Source organism: Triplophysa rosa, linkage group LG24, assembly GCF_024868665.1.
Source record: "Triplophysa rosa linkage group LG24, Trosa_1v2, whole genome shotgun sequence".
Taxonomy (NCBI): Eukaryota; Metazoa; Chordata; class Actinopteri; order Cypriniformes; family Nemacheilidae; genus Triplophysa; species Triplophysa rosa.
Window position 1 is genome coordinate 2,298,590 of NC_079913.1, and position 23,932 is coordinate 2,322,521.

General features: G+C 39.8%; 1 protein-coding gene and 1 long non-coding RNA gene across 3 annotated transcripts; both read left to right on the plus strand.

Annotated features, from left to right (window-relative positions):
- The first annotated feature begins 608 nt into the window (after window positions 1-608).
- On the plus strand, window positions 609-12,377 carry vegfab (vascular endothelial growth factor Ab). Of its 2 annotated transcripts, XM_057324313.1 has the most exons (8): window positions 609-1,490; window positions 2,517-2,559; window positions 2,865-3,061; window positions 3,177-3,253; window positions 4,155-4,187; window positions 5,851-5,916; window positions 8,852-8,998; window positions 9,397-12,377. In XM_057324313.1, exons 1-8 carry the CDS (start codon window positions 1,323-1,325, stop codon window positions 9,416-9,418), a joined length of 753 nt encoding a protein of 250 aa, XP_057180296.1. In that variant the 5' UTR covers window positions 609-1,322; the 3' UTR covers window positions 9,419-12,377. The 2 variants fall into 2 exon arrangements, with proteins under 2 accessions (XP_057180296.1, XP_057180297.1); XM_057324314.1 differs by lacking the exon at window positions 5,851-5,916 and having other exon boundaries at window positions 624-1,490.
- Window positions 12,378-17,443: 5,066 nt separating this feature from the next.
- On the plus strand, window positions 17,444-23,341 carry LOC130547523 (uncharacterized). Its single transcript, XR_008961889.1, has 3 exons — window positions 17,444-17,498; window positions 22,383-22,443; window positions 22,544-23,341. It is a non-coding gene; the product is annotated as an uncharacterized LOC130547523 (long non-coding RNA).
- Window positions 23,342-23,932: the final 591 nt, after the last annotated feature.

Sequence of the window (23,932 nt, forward strand, 5' to 3'; positions counted from 1 at the left end):
CCTGTTACCTACTCTCTCTGCTTTCCAGGCAACCTTGCGGATGACCGAGAAGCCCCAAAAAAGGCGTTATAGCCCCGCTGCTGTCATGTGACGCGTATGATTTACGCACATAGCCTACTGTAGACCGCGACGTTTCTGCACGTACAACGCATCATTATTTATTAGAAACCAGATCATAAAGATTATTAAATAAATATCAACAAACAATGACTATTAATGATTCTAAATGAAATGTATTCGATTATTTATACATATGTAAATAAAATTTATAGAACACATTTAATTGTTTCTGTTTAATTTTAGCATAGTGGATCATAAGGTTTCACCCTTAGTTTTATTATAGTAGAAGTGTATAACCGTGGTTTTTAGGCGGACTGATTAGAAATGTTAATTATTTAAAGTTACATTGTTTAAATAAATAAGCACTGGTAGTGTCTTACTTTTGGACCTGTATATATAAAAATATGCATACAAATACCAAATAATAAAATTGAGTTTTTATTGTTTTTCTAAATGAGTTGTTTCTCTGTTTATGTTTGCACACGGAAAGCAATACAGGAGAGACCCGCGTCTCGCGTTTTAAAAATTTGCGCGATCAATAATCAAGGTTTGCCTATTGAACTTAACGGAAACACTCGAAGTCCGATCCGTCCGTCCGATAGCCCACGCTGACACCACTATGGCCCCGCCCACCGCGGTTACACGTCCAATCGCACGGACTTCACTCGCAGCTCTGACCCACAGCCGAAGCCGCGCTTAAAACCGTGGAACGACGGCGTCTCCACCATTCATAACAGCGGTGCGTTAAAAGGCAAGATCTTGAGAACCGAGTCGTCAAATCCAACAGGAAGCGGAATTAAAGCGCACTTTATTCACCGGACTAGACGTGCGCTTGGATAACGCATTCTCTCTCGCGCTTTCTCCCCTGTTTCTTTGTGTTGCGATCGGTATCACTGTACGTTCCAGCAATACAGTATAGTGGCAAGGCTCAAAGTTGCACCATCTTGCAGTGATCTTTCTGCTCTTTCCCAATGAACCCAACGAACTTGGAGACGGGTCGCAAACCAAGCATGGGATTACTTTTGTGATGTGGATTGTAACAACCTTGGGGGAGAAAATTGCCTTCCTTCTCAACAATGTGAGAGGTCCTGCGTCCTGGATTCTCATTTTTCTGGATATCCTGAAAATAATCGGCAACAGTTGAGAGACGCTTTTGCTTGGGTTTGCTCTCTCGGGTGTCTCGCCCGCATGTGTGTTGTGGGACCAACATGGGATTCTTGTTGCCCCTATAACCAGAACACCGCTTGAAGAAGGTTCCACTCATGTCTAACTTGCTTTCAGAGACCTTTACCAATGCGTTTGCTAAAGTGCGCCTATCGTCCGATAGGATTTTAAAAAGATTTATTCGCCTTATAAATTCAATCATGAACTTTGCTGTCCGCGTGCTCCAGTTATTTATTGTGACGCTTCTGTATTTTTCAGCTGTCAAGGTAAGTTTTATATCTCTATATTTAGAGAAAGAGAGAGATAGAAGGAGCCTTGTTGGGAGATTTTTAAATAAGGTTATTTGGCATGTCTCTGCGCAACTATATTGGACGTCCTTGCTTTCTCCTTGTGAGGTCATTGACCATGTTTTGGCCAAGCTATCCAAAACGACCCGAACAAGCAAATGTGACCACAGCACATTGGACAAATTTAAAGCTACAGACAGGCACAGCTGTGGAGAAACACACAAACAGCTTAAGTCCATCCAAGCTTTTGTAAGTTTGTTGTTGATTTTGGTGAAGGCCCCATCATAGCCACCTTGGTGATATTATGGCGCTTTAAAGGCGCAGCTGCAGTTTGCGCACACGGGCACCAGCGTATCAGATCGCTGTAAATCAGACATTTATTTCACAGAAATGATCATATAGGCCTATTGTAAGATTTAAAGTAGCATGGCGCTGTCCTCCCAACCTCATAGCAGACTGGAAGTTTTAAAAGTAGGCTATCAGTGGAAAAGTTACAAGGTTTCTTATGCAGCTTTGCGGCGTATGTCGTGCCTAATCAAGTTCATGACAATGACATTAATGGAGTTACTAAAAAATCTTTAGTAAATAGCTAAAGGCTCTCCACGGAGCCTATTCGCGTGCTTTAAACCGTGACGAAGCATCTGAGATGCGTGTTGTTTTTGGCCCCAAATACCCAAAGTTTTGCCCCTGCCCCCTGTACGTATACGAGACCATGTGGACTGTGAGGGTTCAGACATAACGCCGAAGTGAAAACATTACGCAAGAAGCAATGTTTAACCACAAACACGGAATGATTCATTGCGATGGTTAACCTTGTCTGCATTCACTTCTATGCTGAACCTTGGATTTGAAATGAAATTAGGTAATTTGTTGCATCATCTTGAACCTGGCTGCGTGGTTCATAACTAGTCAAACCCGTTAGGGCTCATTTGTTTGAACCGAATGTATGACAAATAGCGTTTTAATATATGAATCCTGATTAATATGTCGTGTCTTTTTCCACAGAGTGCCTACATACCCAAGGAGGGAGGCAGAAGGACGTATGACGGTGAGTTTGGGTTATCCAGAGGTTTGACACATGGAGCCTGCAGTTCCGGAACACAGCGCCATCTGGCGGACGGTCGCGGAATGTTTTTCTCGGACACTGTAGTTTCGATGTAGCCTACATTAGATTATGTATTATGTGTTAGTTTTAAACACGTACATCTGAGTGTTAACTGCCTACGTTGTTCGATCTGTTCTGAGCTCATAATATCATTCACTGGAATGGCTCCAATATTAACAAAGGAAACATAATCCTAAACAAATGATGGCACTTTAATTTGAAAAACTTACCAGTTGTCTTATTTGCAGTGGTGCCATTTATGGAGGTGTACAACAGGTCGCTCTGCCGTCCTCGAGAAGTGCTGGTGGAAATTCAGCAGGAATATCCCGATGACATCGAGCATATCTTTATCCCGTCCTGCGTGGTCCTGACCCGCTGCGCTGGGTGCTGCAATGATGAGATGATGGAGTGCACCCCCACCGTCACCTACAACACTACCCTCGAGGTCAGAGAGCCCTCCAACTCTAAACTTCCTTTCTGTCACAATATACATGCCAATCTGTTAACTCACCTTTCAATTTCTAGGTATTGCTGTTTCAATTTTGTGCATTTCTCTGCAGATCAAAAGGGTCAGGCCACTCCACCATCAGGGCGACTATTTAATGAGTTTTGCAGAACATAGTGAATGCCAGTGTCGGTACGAATCCTCGCTGTAATAAACACGCATGCACATGTTTACCTGTGGCCTGTATCACGAAACCGATTTCGTTTTTTTACCAAGTGAAGTTCACGTTTAGTTTGAGCATGCTCTTGAGTTTTCCGGCTCAAGAAGGTGGGTTGGTTTGGAGCGGGTTTCGTCGCCATGGTGACTTAGGCTACACGGCTAACCTGCTCCGGAGCAGGTTTTGTTCTGGGTTAGAGATCGCAAACCAAAACTGGACCAGTCAGCTCTGAGAAAAGTGACCCATATCTGACGCAGTGAAGCCACTCCCCATGTATCTCTCGCTCCAAATGAAAAAAAGTTGATAAGAGATTCATATAATTATTATATCAGTTGATAATTAATGTTAAACATAGCATTTAAATTAATATAACTATATTCGTATTAAAACAAACTTAAATATATATGATGAAGCGAACATATTACCTTTAGTTTTTTTGTAAACCTATATAAAATATTGAAATCAATTGATTCTGCATCGATATAGTCAGTAGTGTTTATTCCGGCCTTGTAAATGTTTTTTAATTCATGACATTTCTTTCATAATGATAGCCTAATCAAACTGATGACGCTTTCCATGTGATTGGCAGGTTTCGCTGCACGTGTCACACTTTTAGGTGCGCGCGCCTCACAATCTCTGGATCAAACCCGAGTTGACAGAGAACGTTTAGACCAAGCGTTGTGCTACAGCTGAACCTGATCTAAACCAGTTTGGGTTAGTCTGGTTTTGTCAACTCGTATCTTACTCTGCAACTCAGTGTTTGTTCACCTCGCTTCGTGATACAGGCCACTGGTGTGTTTGTGTGTGTTGTTTACATCCAAACAAAGAAGTTTAGTGAGGTAATGTCCCGCTCTGTTTGTGTTTTTTTTTTTACAGGCCGAGAAAAGATGTTCTGGAGAAAAGAGAAAAGTGAGTGCCATTACTTTAGTCGGTGCGTGTGTGTGTGTTTGTTTGTGTGTGTGCATGGTTGCCTTCGCTCTCGCTTTGTTTTCTCCCATTCTTCTCATTCATTCATTCCTTGTCTCCTAATCTTTCTGTCTTTATCTCAGTCTCTCGTATCTCCGGGTGTATTCCTTCCTGTTTCTCTGTTCCCTTCATCTGCTTTTCATGTTACAAAAAGGCAGAACATCTGATAGTGAAAGAACAGTAGTGCTCCTCACCGCTGGATCAAACGCAAACATCAGATGTTGCTGTAGGGTTTAGTGACGCAGCTGTCGATGTTAAAGATGAATTTGCTGGCAACCGTGAATTTAACGGCTCACAGTCTGTGAATCATTTAATGTCTTTTCAAAACATACTAAATGTTCAACATTTGTGAGAAATCTGTTCCAGCCCAGTCGTAAAGGTTGCTCTTATAATCCCAGTTGTCCACAGGTGTCTAGCCGATGAGCCGAGGTTATCTCCGACCCCTAAAGCGTTATTCGATCGGCTGTCTGATCTCGTCGTGGCGTTGCTTTCCGAGGCGTAAATTCAGTCGCCCCCTCAGGCACTTAAAAAGCCCGGCGAGAACAGGTGTGCGACTCTCGCCCGCTAGTTCAATGCCCTCGTCCCGCATTCATCCTCCTTTTATGATCTGAGGTTCATTGAGGTGAGGGAGGCGTCTGTCCGGCGATAACGCCGTTTTCTTCCTTTGTTTATGAACTCGTTTCCACTCCTCAGAGATACTGCAGCGGTCAGTCAACCCCATCTTCACCCTGGAGCGGATGTTTCATTGTCAACTGAAGCTGAATCTTTTGTCTGACGTAGTGTCAAAGGTTATCTCCAGGGGCTTTAAAAGTGCATATATGCGTTCTGAAGTGTCCCATTGACACAGAAGCTTGTTCAGGCGGTTAACAAACCCGAGATTATAACACAATGCAATCTGACCTCTGAAATGAGCGAATGCCATCGGAGATAACAACTTTATGGTCCTGATGTTCTGCTAAAAGAACTTGGACTTCATGACAGTTGTTAGGAGCTCTGTTCAATTTCATTTCAATTTTGTCGTATCGTCAGTGAAAAACTCAAACATTAACGCACACGAGAAGTCGGGCACGTGCTTTATCAGTGAGATTGCATGATTAAAGGGAAAGTTCACATTCCATTGCCTGACATGCCAGGGTGTTTTATAACTCTTATTTTAAAGAGCTTTTATAGATACTGTATGTGTTGTGAACATTAGTCGCCGCTAATATACTCGGAGCAGTTTTATTTCTTTATTTGTTTTATTTTGTAATGTACAAAGCCAAGAATTCTTCTCGTATTTGTTAAGCTTTTGAAGATTTAATGTCTTGTTTATTTATCCATAACTCCCCGCGAGAGAAATTGCGGAAAACTGGCGAGTTTTTCCCCGAGCGTGGCCGTCGTCTTTTTGTTTCCCGTCCTTGTTTCGCGTCCTCTGGGTTTGGCTGTTGTGTCAGGCGCTTATACAACAATAAGAAGAGACAGATGTGTTTTAGTGGGACATGTGTATTTGGCATTTCCATCTGGATCATTTTAGTGCAATCTGACTGTGTGCTTGATCTGTTGCAACAACTGGGATTCAGCTCTTGTTTGTCGATGTTCTTCTTTGTTTGTCATGTTCCCTTTCCAGAAAACCCCGGAAGGGCAAAGGCCAAAAGCGAAAGGGAAAGAAAAACCGCGAAAAAAAGCAGGATTTGTACGTCACCTCTGCGTTCGCCTCCTCTCACCTGCACCTGAATGTGGCACTCTTGGTCGTGAAATTAATTTGGGAGGAGATTTTGCGCCTCCTTTAATCATGTCCCACGTTCTTAATTGCCATTCATCCATGAGCTCCTCCCACATTTCATTCAAACTGATCTTCCCACGAAACCACATTTTCGGAGTCACTAACGCCTAAAGAACATGCTAAAACCATTAACATGACCAAATTATTAAAGACGATTTTTCATACCCCATAGAGCGCAACGGTCTCCCTTTTTCATCCACCGAGTTTTCTTTTATTTCATGTTTCAAAGCTACTGACATACAACCAGAAACATCATTTGGCATTTTTTGTACATTTCTTTATGAAGAACCCTACTGTTGCGCTCCATCGGTTGTGCCTCGATAAATCAAGCTCTCTGATTGGATGAGAGGTATCCGATGTGCACGCTCACCCCACCCACCAGCATGGCTTTCAGTCAATGGTTACTAATCTATCACAATATTTGTGTTGGAATCACTGCAGAGTTTCCTGTTTTGTAAGTGTTTTTCTTGAATGGTTTTGTTTTTCTTGTGTGATAGGACTTACCGACATCCTCGCACTGTCCTTTCTGTCACATGAGAAGGATTGTGCGAGATGTTTTCTTGTGGCTGTGAGTTTGTTCATGACCCGCTCCGTGAGCTCGGCCTCACAGTGTTACGCAAGTCAAACAGCCTGTTTGCTTTGGTGAATCTCCCAAGAATTGAGAAATGTTTGAAAGAGAATGCAAGAGCAATTGACCGAGTATGTCATTTTTTCGTTTCACCCGGGTTTGGATGCTCAAGCGAAAATGTGATTGAAAGGGATGGTTCACCCTGAAATAAAAATTCCTCCTGTCAAGCTGTTTGCTTTGGTGATTCTCCCGAGCATTGAGAAATGTTTCTTTTTTCCTTTTTAAACGGATGCAATTGCCGACACTTATTTATAACCGTTGTCACATTTATAGTTTTTCAAGCTACTAAATATGTTCAGAGTAAGCCAGCTTCACATGTGACACGTTCTACATAATAAAGACAATTCCATGTGTTCTGTGAAGTTTCAGCTTGAGAAATATTTCAATGAGAATGAAAGCGCAATGGAATGAGTTTACAGTTTGTGATTTCATTCGGAGATGTTTGTTTTACGGTACAATTCACCCCATTGTCATTATTTTTGGAGCTTGACTTTTCCTTCTCTTTTATCGTCTTTTTTTGCGTTACAGAAAAGAAAGGTTTGTAATGACATGAGGCTGTGAATGAATTTTTAGTTTTTGGTGAACTATTTCTTAAATGTCTTTTTTTTTGCATTGAAACTATTTATGTGATTTAAGGAAGAGATATCGAAATACACTGTTGGCTTTCCTTCACAAAACACAATGTAGCTGCCAGATACAAGATTTTGCAGTATGATGTTAAAACTCTTAATAGTTTACAGTACTGTGCAAAAGTCTTAGGCCATCATGGGCTTTGTTGTTTATTTTTCAGTGTCTTTGTTAAGATCCAAAGAGAAAATACAGGAAAATATGTACACAAAGCAAAAAAATCGGCTTCTTCAGGCAACATTATTTTTTTTCCATAAATCATTATTATTAGTCACCCTTTAAGCTTGTCCCTGGTTCTTTGCAAATATCTAACAAATAAAAAGTATAAGTCAACTTTGAAAAACTGTATTTAAATATTTAAATTGTTTTTTTTCCCATTTCCTGAAAAACTGTGAATTTGGACATCAAAGGTTTCAGAAGGACAGCAATATTATAAAAGCTGTTTTTCTTTCTACTTCATACATATTTTCAGTATTGTTTGGTTGTATTCTTATATCAAGATTGAGAAATTATAGCGTTGCTTAAACATCATTGCTGAAATCCAATGGTGGCCTAATGGCTTGTCCACACCGGGAAGATAATCGCGCGCGTTTAACGCCTCGAGACTAAACAAAGGGCGCCAATGTGAGTGTGCACGACGCACAAAACACCAGGCGTAAAAGCGTCAATTTTTTTAAACGCCTCGGGCTCGTTTTTTTGGTTTGACGCGCCGCGTTAGAAACTGGCCGACCAATGAGATTGGCGCTTTTGTTCACGTGCCTGGAGCTGCTGAAGTTACAGTAAAACACGACTTGGTGGCGCTCAAGCACACATTGACGAAGAGGAAGCAAGATGAATTCTTCTTTTGTGTGACAAGCGAGTGTAAGAAGCATAAGTTGCGCAGCACCACCTTGTGTACCGGGGTATTTCTTTTTTTCATTTAGCGGCTTCTATGTCAGGGAGTGAATTTGCACGTTCACTCGGCTCATCGCCAGTGAAAACCGTTTGGGTATGACACCGAAAAACGCTGGCGATAAGCGCGTGCGATTATCGTCCCGGTGTGGACAGGCCTTAAGACTATTGCACAGTACTGTACGTACATTTTTTTTTTGTGTCAAAGGTTTAGGTGTGAACAGACCTGAGATATTATATGGGTTGAAATCACTTCTGTTGACACAAACCTCTGTGAACTTTCATGATTTTTTGTACTGTCCGTATGTACTGATGACCCAACCCTGCAAGAGGCAATAAACAGACACACGTATTCTCCTGCTCTCTCTGACTTTTATTCCAGTTTGCTTCTCATGAGTTTGAGAGAATGTGATAGGCTACATGAATGTTTGCTCGTGTTTTCTTGCATCATTTGAGCTTGCAGCTGCATGGCCGCATCCCGCTTAACTTCAGCCTTTCTACAAACGGACCCTCAGAACGGGGCGATCACGGGACCGCACCCGGGTGGATAAACGTGCCGCTTGCCAAGTGCCTGTGTTGGCATCGTGGAAGTGTGTGTGCGTGGGTGAAAATGCTTCGTGTTTAATGTCATCGTAATGGTTATGTTTTAGCAGTAATCTCCCCCATCGCCTCCCATTCTCTCGCTCTCTCTCTCCTCAGCACTCAGTGTGAGCCCTGCTGTAGCACATGCTCGGAAAGGAGGAGAAGGTTTTTCGTTCAAGACCCAGAGACGTGTCTGTGCTCCTGTAAAAACTCAGAAGCTGACTGCAGGTCTCGAAATCTGGAACTCAACGAAAGAACTTGCAAGTGTGTGTTTGTGGATTTGTATGCCTTCAATGTTTTTTTTATAATGGTTGATTTTATTACCCTAACATTTGTATGTTATCATAAAATAAACCCAAACAGGGTGTTTATTTTGCGATAACCTCCAGCCGACTGTACGCTATGGTCACATGAGTGATTCTGACTACTGTACCTCCAAATGTCATTTTTGTTCAGTGTTTTTGATACACTGATATTTACTGCCTCTTACGAGATGTCTAAAACTCGTATAGAGACATTTTTAAGGAATGTAACGTGAGCGAATGTTTCATATTGATAATCTTGGACAAACAGTCGAGAAATCCAAAAGATTCTCACTTGTCTCCAAGTCAGATTTCGTGTACAGGCGCCTTCTCACAAATATTTTCTCTCTTTCTCCTCAGATGTGACAAACCGAGGAGGTGAACCGTGCGGAGGTCAGACTTTGGCACGATGGAATATTTCACCAATAACTCACGGCACTTTCAATTTTCAGCATCCCCTTTTTTTGAGCCATCGCAGTGAGAATGAATTGCAGGGGAAGGGGGGTCGACAAAATGTTGTGTCTGTATATTTTTACCATTAGAGACTCAAAGCGCAGGATTTGATTTGCTGCTAAAGGGTGTCTAGAAATGACCTGCAAAAACGTTTCTGATCGCGGCTGGCTTGCACCAACCCGTAAACAAAAGCATTTGACGGAACGCATCACTGGATTTGGGGTAACTGTGCGTGAACTTACACGAAAACGAATGAATAATTGTGTGGAAGATTGCAACACATGAGCGAGTGTCGATGTGGAATCATTCCTGTTTGTTTGAGAACAGCGAGCGCAATATTCACGTTTTTCGAGATGGACGCAAAGACCGTAAGAGAGACTGATTTGACTCCGGCATTGGAATGTCAGACGGTGATGCCATGGAAACCTGCGACTGTGGTAAATGTTTGCACGAAGCTCTGACCTTGAACAGACGAACCCAAGAAGATTTTGGTCACATTCACACTTTAAAGGGATATTCATTCTTCATATGTTGGGAAACCACTTCGTGCAGATTCATGCAATCACACTACTAGGGATCTGAGAGGATGAGTGTTTTTTTGTTCCCTCAAACAGTTCAGTAATTTATGATTTGTTTTTCTCAGTATTCTTTCTTTGTATTTAATTTGACCTATTTATGTTCAGTGTTGAAATGGATCTTCTCGCCCGTTTTCCGTCTGCAAATCTTTTCGTGCTGTTTCAATATTAGTAGAACAGAAAAACATTCCTAGAAACTGATGAGCAAGTTCCTCTGCCAACTGCCTTGAATTTGCCAACGTGCTGCAAAAGTGTGTGTGTGTGTGCGTGTGCCATCCATCCTAGACATTTGTGTAAATGTGATCGTGTGTGCTTAAGAGGTTGACGTTTGTGCGTGGGCAAGTGTGTCATACGCATCATATATTAATATAACAGCCAAATGCACATACAGACCGATCCCATGCCATCTTTTACTACAATAAGATCTAACAGTATGCCCAGCAGTCTGATGTGCAGATTTACATTTTAAACATTATTTATTTACTCCCTGTAAATATGTTTATTATTAACAACATTTTTTTGTGTCTATGTAATGTAGTAAAACATATTTATTTTCAAATTATATTGCCCTTTTTCTATAAAACCTTGTTTGAATTATACTTTTGATGTGTCGATACGATTAGGTGACGACAACTTTTGCAAAAAGCTATGAGTATATTTTTGTAGGTGCCAATGGCAGAGGTATTTATTATTCACAACATAATGTTTAGATTGCTGTGTGGAAACGTTAACGTTATCAGTAAGCTATTTATAATGGATTTTGTATTATATGATAAATTGGACAATAATCTTTGAGTAACGTGGTTGTATCAGCATTTATTGTACAGCATTGTATGGGCTTCGTCCAGTTTGCCAGCATTCTGATGAATGTTTCTGGGCTGAACGTCAGGACGTTTCAATGGCACTGTTCAAAGTCACTGAATCAGAGTTCATACTGAGCTGCAGGGGTTCCGCAAGTCCCCGTCCTGGGACTTCGACTGTTTGCTTTTATTGTCAGCTTAAGTTTCAGCCTTCAAGCTATATTCAATGGAAAATCACCACTGTATTTTAATGAGTGCTATAGCCTGAGAAATCCCTGACGTCTATTAAAATTCATTCCATAGTGACAGGAACAAGACGAGACAATTTGATAAGACTGTATGTGTCCATAGCATAAATGCCAAATCAAATGAGTGCCGAGACTAACAGAAATGTGTTGCGGTTTGTATTTGTTGTTTTGGATGTGCAATGTTGCCTACAGTTTGATTGGTTGCACCAATACAGATTCCATTTCAAAATATTCTTACTGTGTCCTCAACTTCAGCCTTGGACAACATTATTTGAATGTTTTGGTTTAAAGCGTGCAAATGTTCAACCAGCTATAACCATTCCAGAGGTTTCCCACCTCTAAACCCCATCTGACAGGTCCATGTGATCCGGAAGCCGTCAGTCGATCGTAGTTAATGAGGCTTAAGAGTTGTTTAAGAGTGCAGTGATTGTTTTGAAACGGCTGATTTTACTCTGAGCGACACGCCACTTGCTTTAGATTAACCGCTATATTTAACACAATATGACCATGTGAAACGCTTAGCAGCAATTTTAACTACCTATGAAATGTAGGATAAGCCTGTTGCCAGCCTCTCTCCACAAGCACAGGGCCCTCGGCTGCTTAAATACCCCAAGAATGTTGTAAGTGCACTGAAGCTGCGATTAGCGGAGGAATTTTGGAAAGGCAGCTCCCCGTCTCCCGATTAAACCATCATAGTGTTGAATCCTGTGGACTTTACCCCATCAGTTTAACTAAAGAGTTACAAGCCATGAACCGGAAGGTTGCAGGGTTAAAGCCCATTTAGACCTTGACAGCTGTGCAAGATGGAAGAAATGGTGCCATTATTGTACCCGTGACATGCTACTGATTTAACCATATTGAAGTATATTTGCCTACAATATATTACAATGTGTGTTTTTTATAAGAATATCAGACCATTTGCGTGTCCTCATTCTTCACTATTACATTATAGTAGATTTTATATAAAGAACAATTCTCAAGGCCAAAGCATTCAATTAATATAGTATTGCTGGCCAAGTTAAATATTGAAAGTTCATAATTATCATAACTTGAAATAAAAAAAAAAACATTTTGACAGGCATAGTGTGTGTACTGAGCATAGAAACAGGTTTCAGTTTTGGTTGATTTGGTTACATGTATCAGAGATGCACAGTGCATGCCTTCATTATGATTTTATTGTTTGGTGAGCGGTAATAAATTGTCATGTTGCTGAAAATAAACTGGAATTTACCCTCATTTCCAACAGAGTGCCGTGACCAAGGTCTTCGTCTTTAAAAATCAAAGTCAGTCCACACCCTGCAGTAGAGACGTGCTGTGTGACAGGAACGCCACAATCATCTGGTTTTACACCTGTGTGTGTACATGTGAGTGTGAGATTAGGTGCGTGCTCACTTTCACATCGTGCATTTCCACACGCCAGCGGCACTGGCACCCAAATCTATATTTACCAGCTCTTCCGTGGCATCAGAGAAAGAAACCAACGTCTTGAGAGAGGGAGATATTAGATAGAAATTCATATATACTGTATAATTTCAGGGTTCTTTTTATTTTTATAAAAGTTACATGTTAAGTTTTGTAGGTTTAAGTTTTGTCATAATCAAGTGTCAACCCAAAACTATAGTTTTAAAATAAACAAAGGAGTGTGTGTTTAAGGCAAATGATTTTCATAATGAGTAACACAACACTACGTTACATTTACAAGTACTCGTACAAGAAAGAAGTGTATGCTAGTAGTATACGTCTTTAAATCGAAAGTAGTGTACTTTCAATCCACTTTTTAGACACTTCTTAGAAATTTCCTCCCAGTGAATTTCCACCATCCTAAATACACTTAGGACTTTATACTTATTTGTTAAGGGTAACATTGCCAGCTCTGTCATTACAGGTCATTAGTATGATTTTCTTTCAGTGCCATAATATTGTAGTTTTCTGTCTTAGCTTTCTGTTTTGTTTAAGAGGATTATTATTATTATGCATGAAGCAGAAGTAACGTGTTGGTGGAATATATCTTTAAATTGTTCTTTCTGTGGAGAGAAGGCCGTGTGCGTGTTAGTGCGCCACTTTCTCCGAACATCTTTCTCCTTCTCCATCTTTCTTGCACCAAAGATAAACACGCAATCACACGTTTCGAAACTTCGTAAACAACCTTCGCACACTCGTGCGAGACTAAATACACAGTTTTTCGCACACACAAACACGCGTTGACAAATTGTCAAAGACAAATCATTCCAATTGAAATAAACATTGTGCTTTTTTATGGGTCATTCGAGTCCCTCTTTATTCTCTAGGCTCGTGTGACTCATCGTGTTAAATTGTTGTCTAAATATCACCAGGGAAAAACATCAGGAGAGAAATACAGTAAGATGGTTGATGAAGGAAAAGGTGAATGAAACAAGGGTACAGGCCAGTGCGTAACGCACATGAAACCCCTCACTGCTGATCCTTTGTGCCTGACTCTTAACCTTTGACATTACAAAGGTTAAGAGCCAGGCACAAAGGATCAGCAGTGAGGGGTTTCATGTGCGTTACGCACTGGCCCCTGTTGTCAAAATCAATATGCACAGGCTGTGATTTTTCCTCTTCTTCTCTAAAGAAAACAAATCTGCTTGCATTCAAATTAAAGCAGTACTGTCGGTAAACGAACATCAAAATAATTACACTGCGAGTTTATACTTGACAAACAAAATAAACAGCTGTTTTCCTAATGTGCATATACTTTCATTCTTTTAACATGACAGTTTATTTTGAATTAGTTTAAGACGTTTAGCAAAGTTTACTGAGGCCCTATAAAGAGCCCGGACCCCCAAGTGAGAACCCCTGCGTTATGCCTTTTGAGGCTCCTATGCAATAGCATATTTTGGAGATGAGCTTATTAAATGACACAGTGTGTAATATTGTGTGTTTGATGACACTCGCACATGTTGTCTGGTTTGTATTTGCTCTCGTGTGAGTCATTAATCGGTACGGTTGCTAGGAGACCAGTTTAAGGCATTCCTCACATATTCAGCTTCATTCCAGGCCGTTCAGATCATTGACGTGTGATTAGTGTCTCTTCTCAGAGAGGATTTGTGTGGTTAAAGTGACTAAAAGTGATGTGATGCAGGTATTGTATGTATGTAGATTGAATGCATTGTAAGTGGCTTTGGATTTAAATTGATTTTTCGTGAGTGACATTCCAGCATTTATGCATGCATGAGTTTGCATGACATTTTGCTGTTGGGAAACTCTTTAATTCTCATCAAATGGATCCAAGACGAAACAGTTTTATCTACCCAGCCAACTATTTTACCAGAAGTCACATGGAACTACTTCATCACGTTCAGCTGTGTTCAGTTAGGTGAGTTGTTTTAGTGACCTTTTACAGGTTTAACGCTCTGTTAAAGGGACCGAATGGAAAATGGACATTCTTTCATCATTTACGCATCGTCGTGTCATTCCAAACCTGTAAGACTTTCTTCCTGTTGCAGAACACAAAAGAAGATATTTTGAAGAACATTGGTAACCAAACAACATTGGACCCCATTGACTTCCAGTGTATAAACACAAACACACATTTCTCGAAATATCTTCTTTTGTGTTCCACGTTTTAAGTTACATGAGGCCGGAAAAATGATATTGGATTTTTACATTGTTTTGATTTATACGTTGTTCAACCACACGCAGAGGAAAATATTGATGTGTTTAGTGACGACCGGCTGAAACGTGTGTTGAATGTTGATGTGCATACTGAAATCACACAGCTTCAGAGTGTGTGTGTGTGTGTGTGTGTGTGTGTGTGTGCGTGTGTGTGTGTGTGTGTGTGTGTGTGTGCGTGTGTTTCATCTAAGGTTGTTCACTCTGACCTCTCATGGACACAAAATTCAATATAACACACACACTGATTTGATGGCTTTAGCAGCCTGTATTTTCTTAGCATATTAAGAACACAAATAACTGAAAAATGCCGTAGAAGAACCATTTTTTGTTCCACAAAGAACCATTCAGCCAAAGGTTCTTTGAAGAACCATCTCTTTCTTACTGTTTTATAATCTGAAGAACCTCTTTCGCCACAAAGAAACAGAAAAGTTCTTCAGATTCTTCAGTTAAAGGTTCTTTATGGAACCAAAAGTTTCTTCTATGGCATCGAAGAACCTTTTGAAGCACCTTTTTTGAAGAGTGTGTACCAAAAGTACTGTTTTGTATTTGTTTCATAACCATAATGCTTATGCTGCTATATTTTAATGGACTAATGATTTCAGGATAGATGATTTTAGTGCACAAAGGAAAACTTTAATTCCTTCACCCAAAAATGAAACTTCTGTTGTCTATTACTTCACCTTATGTCGGTGGAAACCTGATACGCATGAGAAGCAATAAAGTTTGAGCGCAGGTTCTCTTACTCTCTCTTTTTATTGCTTTTACAGGGCTTTTTCTCCTTCACGAAGCTCGACTGCCACAGTCACCTTCTACTTTTATTGTACATTTGTGTTCGGAGCAACATGAATGGTCTTTCTCCAAAATATTTATAAACTTCTGGTTTGTGGCAGCTTTAACTATCAAATGAAACAGCGCTGTCTGTGGTTTTGGAGTTAAACATCTGATGTAGCGTTTGTGACCTTGATGACTTTGCTCTTGAATGACAGGCTTTAATTGATGCGTGTGTGAGTCCATGTGTGTTTATAAAGGTTATAAGGCATTTTATGGGGGTTGAGTGGCGGCCAGGGTTCAGGTTGAATCCAAACGCTTTGATACCGGCTGGTATGAGATCAGCTGTGCTGAGGGTGAAAAGTATCTGATTTCTTCCAAGTGGAGTCACAGACTGAACACAGATCTCATTAGCTTTTGCTTTGTTGCTTTGCAATAAAAACACACTCAAATGTATGAACAACAACATGGTAGATGTTCAAAATACCATGGCATTAGAATGAAAGATTGTCATTTTTGACACTTTATTGTTAGTCATAGTAGTCTAATATAAAAGACAAACAGACACACAAGGTGTTCAATATGCAGATAAAGCGGAGATACAGCAATGACATAAATAAGCAAATATGTGACCCTTATACCTGTAGCCTATGATCTCACCACCTCACAACACACTTTAATCTCTGTTTCTCTATATCACACATTTCCCAGCCAGCACAATCATGTTGTAAAAACATTTTTTCTTTATGTTATAAAAGATAAGTACCCTCCTTCACATGACAGATGAGATTGACACAGGACACAGCATCTGTACTTCCGTAACGTTGCAGACAACGCTGTTGCAATGTTTTATGAACACATGTTATTTTCCGGGCGTTGCCAACGGGAACGGGGTTTGTCTGGTTGTCATGACATCGTTGCCCCTGCTGGTCAATGTCAAAACTACACCATCAAGAATGCAAAAGATTTTTTGCAATTTTGCAAGCAACTTGGTAGTTTTACCACTGACCATGTTTTGGAGTTTTTAGTTTGTTTTTAATGTACGTAAAAGTGGTAATAAGATATACATTTTTTTAAAATTGAGTACTGGATTGAACAAAAATTGGATGTGACGTAAACACCTGGATGTGCATAAGAACCTTTTGCGTCTCATATTGACCTTCAAAAGGTTTCTACAAACCTAGTTAGTATACAAAATATTATACAAACATTGCAAGGATTTTGTTTTCGTCAAACAAAAATGCTTTTGCGCATCAGTATTTTGAGACTTTGTGAAAACATCCTGGGCAGATATATTTTTACTCTGGTTGTCTAAAAATGAAGATGCATTTGCGACTAAAACAAAACTTATTTCAAAGTTTGCTCAGATATTTTATCAAGCGCATGTCATTTCATTTAAAAACGTCGCAACACTTGGTAACCCAACTGCAACAAAAATGCAACATTGTGAAAATGTTTAGTGCTTGCTGGGTTTGTGCATGTACACATGGCAAGCAACACAACACAACTGAATCTCTTCCTTTATAATACACAAAGCCGTGGACACTGTGACTTAGTATGTTTGTGTGCGTGTGTGTGCTTGCGTTTGTTTCTTTAACCTGCTGTTGCTCTGACACACAAACAAAAGACGCGCACACTTCTTACTTTCCCTTTTATCCCCCATAACCCTTAATTACTGTCCTTCCCTCTCACCTACAGACCTGTGACCCTTTTTTTGTGCTGCACTTAGGGACGATGTCATCACCGTGGGCCTCAGAAATGGAAAGATGACAGCGCTATGCAGTGGACAGTACGGGCTGTAACGTGACCTTGCAGACTCTCCAACCATGCCTGCTATGAGAGGCCTTAGTGTGGGTCTTGTCCACCCGTCCCGCCCACCAGCCCCCCCCCGCCATGGCCCGAGTGACCCGACCACCACTGCCGGAGATTTGGAAGTCCTTAGGAACCACAAGCTGGGGAGATGTGGGGTCCAACAAATAGAGGTGAGTTATAACCTCTGGAAGACCATCAAAGTGTGTGTGCATGCGCGTGTGTGTGCGCGTTGAGTAAAAGTGGTCTGATCTCATATGTCAAGAGAGCAAAAGGAAGAGGGTGAAAGAGTTACAGAGAGGGACAGAAATAGAGTAAGGGAGAGAGAGTGTGATCGCGTTCACACATAAGCAGAATTCAGTTTCACTCCAATTTGGCTCATAAAATATATATACAGTCACAATAATGTGAATGAACACTGCATTCTAGTAACTACAATACCTTAAATTTCAGGAGTCACAAGTAAGTTTTCAGGGCATGTTTGGTCGAAATGTGCCGCATCAATGTAATGCTGTTGAAATAGCTGCATCACTGACATATGACATGAGCCGCATGCTTCGTAGGTTATGCATTGCTGTCAATTATAGATACAGTATTAGAGTCAATGTCTTTCAGGATAGAAAAAATCAAGGACTAGTGCTGAATACAAATTTCAGTGTGCTAAATAAATAAATAAATAAAATCTTGCAAAACTTTACCTGTTCTGCAGAACTGCAGAATTCTGAAGTTTGTTTAAGGTGTCTGTTACTTCTGCATAGTCTCCATCACTCATTTTCTCTCTCCTCCCTCTCTCTTATCCTCTCTTTCTGTCTCATGGTTCCTCTGCTTTACACATTTGATTTTCCATTTATAGCTGTGGCATCTCCACGTAGTGCCAGACTGGTGTGCCCACGTTACACTCGGGCAAAAATGGCTCTGATATTTTTCCCCAACCACAGGCCAAAGCACATTCTCTCTCTCTCTCTCTTAGGGATTTGAATCATCCTGATCATATGTTCAGTGCTTTGATAAGTAACTTGTCCTAATACCTCAAATTACATGGCGTGTTGAGACGAGCTAAACGATCACTTCTCTTAGACTTACGATGTTCGCACATTTGTTCGCAGACTTACAATGTTCAACTCAAGATGAAATTTCAGTTACTGAGTTGCAGAAGACTTTGAATCTGTGAACTTCCCTCTGAAAAATGTTCCTCTGTGGTCTTACACCATCTATGGCTTTGGTATTTGGCATCATTATGCCACGTGTGCATATACATGTGTGCGTGTGCGAGTGCGTGTGTGTGTGGGGGGTTCATGTTGACCAACATCAGCACTTTGCACACTGACAGGACAGAATGGAAAAGACCAAATGAAAGAAAAAATCACTGAGTCAGTGTGGTTTGAATCTGTCCTGTCTGGTATGGATTTGAGAGGGGTGCGTGTGCGTGTGTGTGTTTTCTTCCTGTGGAAAAGCTTCTCTGTGCACCCAATATTCTCTGCTGTACTTACATGAAAGTATAAGTGCTTGGAACTATCAAAAAAAGTCTCCTCTCCCAGAAAAGAGAGAATTTCTCAATCTCAAGTGTTTCAGCGTTTCACATGCATGCTTTACAACAGAAGATGGATGAGGTACTCTACATCAGTAATACTGCCGTGACCCATCATATTTGGTTTTCACCCAAGTTTTTTTACTGACCCTGAGGTTCTTGGAGAGGTCATGTGACTTACAATAATACATGCCACACACCATATAATTTTTTTTAGTTTTGGTTTTTCGTAACTGTTCTTCTAACTATTAACTAATTGCACAAATGCTGATATGTTTAAAAGTTTTGATAGATGAGAGCGTGACCCCCACTGAGCCATTTAGCTTTAAAAGATGTTGTAAGATGTTGGATGCAAGGTGTTTGAAATCATGTTTTGTTTTTCTTGGGCTACGTATAAAAATCATGATAAAGAACTGTGTCAGGTGAGCGAGAAGGCTTCCAGAACAGAAAAGATAAATGAGTTTGTTTTCTGAGCCAATTTTTATCGTGATTCAAATATTGATTAAGCAGAATCAGAGACGATTGTTTATTATAGACTTCCAGTTTATGGTCTTAGGAAACTAAGAAGAAACCGAATATGTGTCAGGACGTCCCCTGGTCAACCAGAGGATGTGTGGTCATGTAAAGATACAGATGGACGAGCACACGCCGCATCTGTGTGATCCGAGCATGCCGCTTTGATAATGGATCTCAAACACAGCATTTCCCCCCGTCTGTTAGAACAGCACAAGGCCATTAGAGCACGGCAAATATTTGGCCATGGACGGAGGAAATCATGTGATTGGTTTTATGGCACTCGCTTTTTCCATACGTCACGATAACTCGAGAGCAGCGCATCACGCGCACCTGTTTGCCTGTAGTTACTCCAAGTCAAACACTCCAGAAAGCCCCGAAGAAAAGCCAAACACTTACCTCCTAAATCTAAAGGTCACATCTAAACCTTGAGCGATTAACATCACCTCGACACGAGTGCTTACAGTGATATTTGATAATGGACCCGGCGTTGAGTTTAAATGACCATTATTGCACAACTGAACAAACATTAGGCTACACAACCCAAAGCTGAACTCTTATCTGGTATTTGTTTTTTTACGCTAACATATTCCACAGTGCAGAAACTCGAATCCCCCACTGCTGTTATACGCTTTATATGTGGTCCTGTACATCACATCAGTGTCAAAGGTGTTGAATGAAATGACAAGTAAATAAACAGGAGGCAGAGCTTGGAGTTGGCACATCTATGGAGAAGGAGGTGGTGGCGAATTCAAGGTCATTTCCCGATCCTCAAAACAAAACAAAACAAAACAAAACAAAACAAAACAAAACAAAACAAAACAAAACAAAACAAAACAAAACAAAACAAAACAAAACAAAACAAAACGACACCTTTTGTTTGTTTTTTTGTTTATTAATAATGTTTTGGCAAACAAATGTTTGGCACACAATGTTTTTAGAGCCAACGTCCACGTGTAGGTCATTTTTCAATGAAAGCCTTTGGGATCATTGATGAAATTACATTGCTTTATTAAAGAGATATAGTTCACCCCCCAAATAAATTCTATCATAATTGATTCACATTCCCGTGGTTCAAAACATGTATCCGACTTTCTTCTGTGGAACACAAAAGAAGATATTTTGAGAAATGTCTCTGTGGTTTTGTGTCCGTGCAATGGAAGTCAATGGAGGCTGATGTTGTTTGGTTACCACCATTCTTCAAAATATCTTATTTTGTCATCTGCAGAGTTTAAATGAATTCTTCAGTTCATTTATTTATAACAATGCACTCTCAAATAGATTTTCACGTATACAAATATCCCATATAAACAAACCTTACCCCCACGCATGATGACCTAAACACAGCAAGGACAGAAGCTCGTCTGAAGCTTCTAGGAAACGTCTGTTACTGTCTTAAAATCAATACTTTAATGTGATCGTGCTCTAAAGCATCACCGGCTGAAAATTCAACTGAAATATCAATGCAACTTGGCTCTGCAGCCCGACTTCCCCACAGAGCTGTGATGGGTTAGGGGCAGTTAAACCGTTGAAACCGCTGTGGCTTGTTCAGTTATAATCTGTAAAGCTGACTCATGTGCTTGCACATGGTTGATCTCATGCCAATCCCCTGACACAATAACTAAGAAATGCACATCAGGGATTTCAGAACGCACTGGGACGTGCCAGTGATAAAGTAAGATCGCCCTCCAGTGGCAACATGCCAAAAACCCTCCTTTTCTACTTGAAAAAACTCAACTTGGCACTTTTGCACATCAATGTTCAGGGTTTGACTGTTAACACGCACCTTTTAGCTTGTGATGGCACAACAAATATTCTGTTGACTGCAGAAGTAGATGTGTGATGAAATACCATTTTTGAAAGCAATATTTTAATTGAAAATATTTTATTATATTATTATGCCTGATGTTTAAAGCATAAGATGGGGCTGCAGCAGCCAATAAACTTCTGTTAAGATAAATGGAAATGCCAAATGATATTGGATTTACCCTTACCTTTAAAAAAATTATTCTTCGAATTTATAATGTATACTTTAAATTGATCAAGTACATTTTTAAGTGTACTTTATGTAGTATGTACCAGTATTCTTGAAAGTGTACTATTTCATTCCTACTAAGCACCAGAGTTATAGTTTTAAGCTTTTATATTTAAGTTTTCATGTTCCTTTTAGTATAACTTCTAGCAATTTTGTTATGTGCCTTTGTCATTTCATTATATATTTGTTTGTTTTCTATTTTGCTAGAAGACAAAGTTTAATTGATCTTTTATTACAGTTTTAGTTTAGTTTTTATTTAGTTTTCAGTTAATAATATTAGTGACCCAGCTTACTACTACGTACTTCAGTTTATTGCATAGGCGATAATTTTTGTTTAGTTTATGTTTTTAAATAATATTTATAATATATATAATATTTAAATCATATTTATTTATATATTATAATAATATGTCATATTGTGATGAAAATGACATTTTATTTGATTTCAAGAGAAAATTTTAAATAGTTGTAATTATTTTAAACGATAAATTGGCCCACTTTTTAGCATTTGAACATTTTATTTTAAATATCCTGTAAATGACAAAGTAGACTGAAAGTATACGTTTTTAAATATTTAAATTTAAAAGAAGTATACTTCAATACACATCTTTTTATAAGAATTGGTCCACACATCAGTGAAAGTGCAATATTTTCCACTGAAACTCAACTTCTCAAAAACTGCTTTGTGCATTGCTAATTTTGCATTCCTCGGGCTGTCTGGTCCCAGGTGCACCAACCAAGCCAGTCAGAAAACCCGTCCCCTCTGCAGATGTCCTCTACAAATCAGGAAGGATGCTGGACTCAGGGGACCCAAACCGTCAGCAGAATTATGCTTTGCCCTAATCTGTTGAGGACATGCATCTACCACCACCTGCAAATGATTTAACGTTCCAAAAATACATCTGTGTGACTTTATCACACTAACTCTCTGCACATTTTTAAGTTAAATGAGATGTCTAACCATGTCTCTCTCACCAACAGAGACAAAAACCAGACGGGGAGTGTGTTGAACAGAGGTGAGGTGGGATGTGCGGAAAAGCAGGTATTGCATTTACCTCACGGTGCATGTAATCTCTTATGTAACGACTCTTTCTGCTTCTGGTTAATATTTAGTGTGTTATGCCACTGTTGTTGTCCCTCAGAGGCTGAAGGTTGATGCTCTTTGATCTCCCGCCATCTCAGTTTGGCTCAAAGTCATCGTCCTTATTCGAGCAGCGTGCTGAAAAGTGGGTCAAGGAGAAGCGCTGGCAAACTGGAAAGAGATTTTTGAGATTAATTACATTGTAGGGATGTCAATTCTGTCAACTGTGCTTTAGCAAAATGCTGTTTGGTGTTATTGATGTCAAACATGGCGCAACATGTCTAGATGGAGCATATTTGCGTCTGATATTTTATAGGAATGAGATTGGAGAGCTGCACTAGAGGGCAAACTTTTTTTATAATTTTAGTTTGTTGTCATCTTGAATGTGGTGCATTATAACCAGTGTTGGGTAATTTACTCTCAAAAGTAATTAATTACTAGTTACTAATTACATATTCGATAGTGTAATTAGATTACTGTACAAATTACTCTCTCCAAAAAGTATGTAGTTACTTATTACTAATTACTTTCTATATCCTATATCCACCTTGATTAGTTAAGCGATTGAAGGATAGACATGAAAGGGCTCTTTTAATTCATTCAAATAAATAATATTAAACTACATAAAGTACTCTTATTAACTGACCAAAGTATTACAAATGTGAGCATTATACGTTAAAGCACAGATTTTAAAGTTAGACTTTGAATTTTGATGTCAATTCCACTATTGCACACACATATAATACACAAAGTATTTAGTTTAATTACATCAAAAGTAACTGTAATTAAATTACAGAAAAAATAAGTTATCCCTTACTTAATTTTTCAAGGGAAATGTAATTAAATTACAGTAACTAATTACTTATTTACACCCAACACTGATTATACCTTCTATAGGTTTTGTTCTTGTTGAAATTCGACAATTTTAAATCGACTCTTATTGCATGGAAAAGAGCATCTTCAGCTTTCCTCCCTTAATGTGAAAACTTTCAGAAATTGTATAGATTGTAGCACAGATTCATAAATTGTGCAGCACCTCATTTTGTTCTGGTTGCATTTCACCTGCTCGGCCTCACGGCACCAGCGATAACCTTGACCCGCGTGTCCCCGAGCGATTCGAGCACAGGATCTCTCAGATAAAGCCTCCGCTGATGGAGTTTGACAGGTGCGTGTCATCTGGTGAGGTCACAGGGACAGTGAGAGAGGAGACATAATTGTGTCCGCACTATTTAAAGAGCGGGCGGTTCAGTCAGCAGGCCTTTATGAAGCATCCGTTCACCTTTACCACACACATATTGTACGGGATAAGAATGAGCGCAGACTGCCATGGCATTAAAAACTCGGATCCTCGGATCATCTCCCAGACCGTTCTGGCTTAGCATCAAAACAAATGCTTCTCTCTTAGCGATGATGGCCAACAATAGGGCAAATAATTAATATTTACAGTATG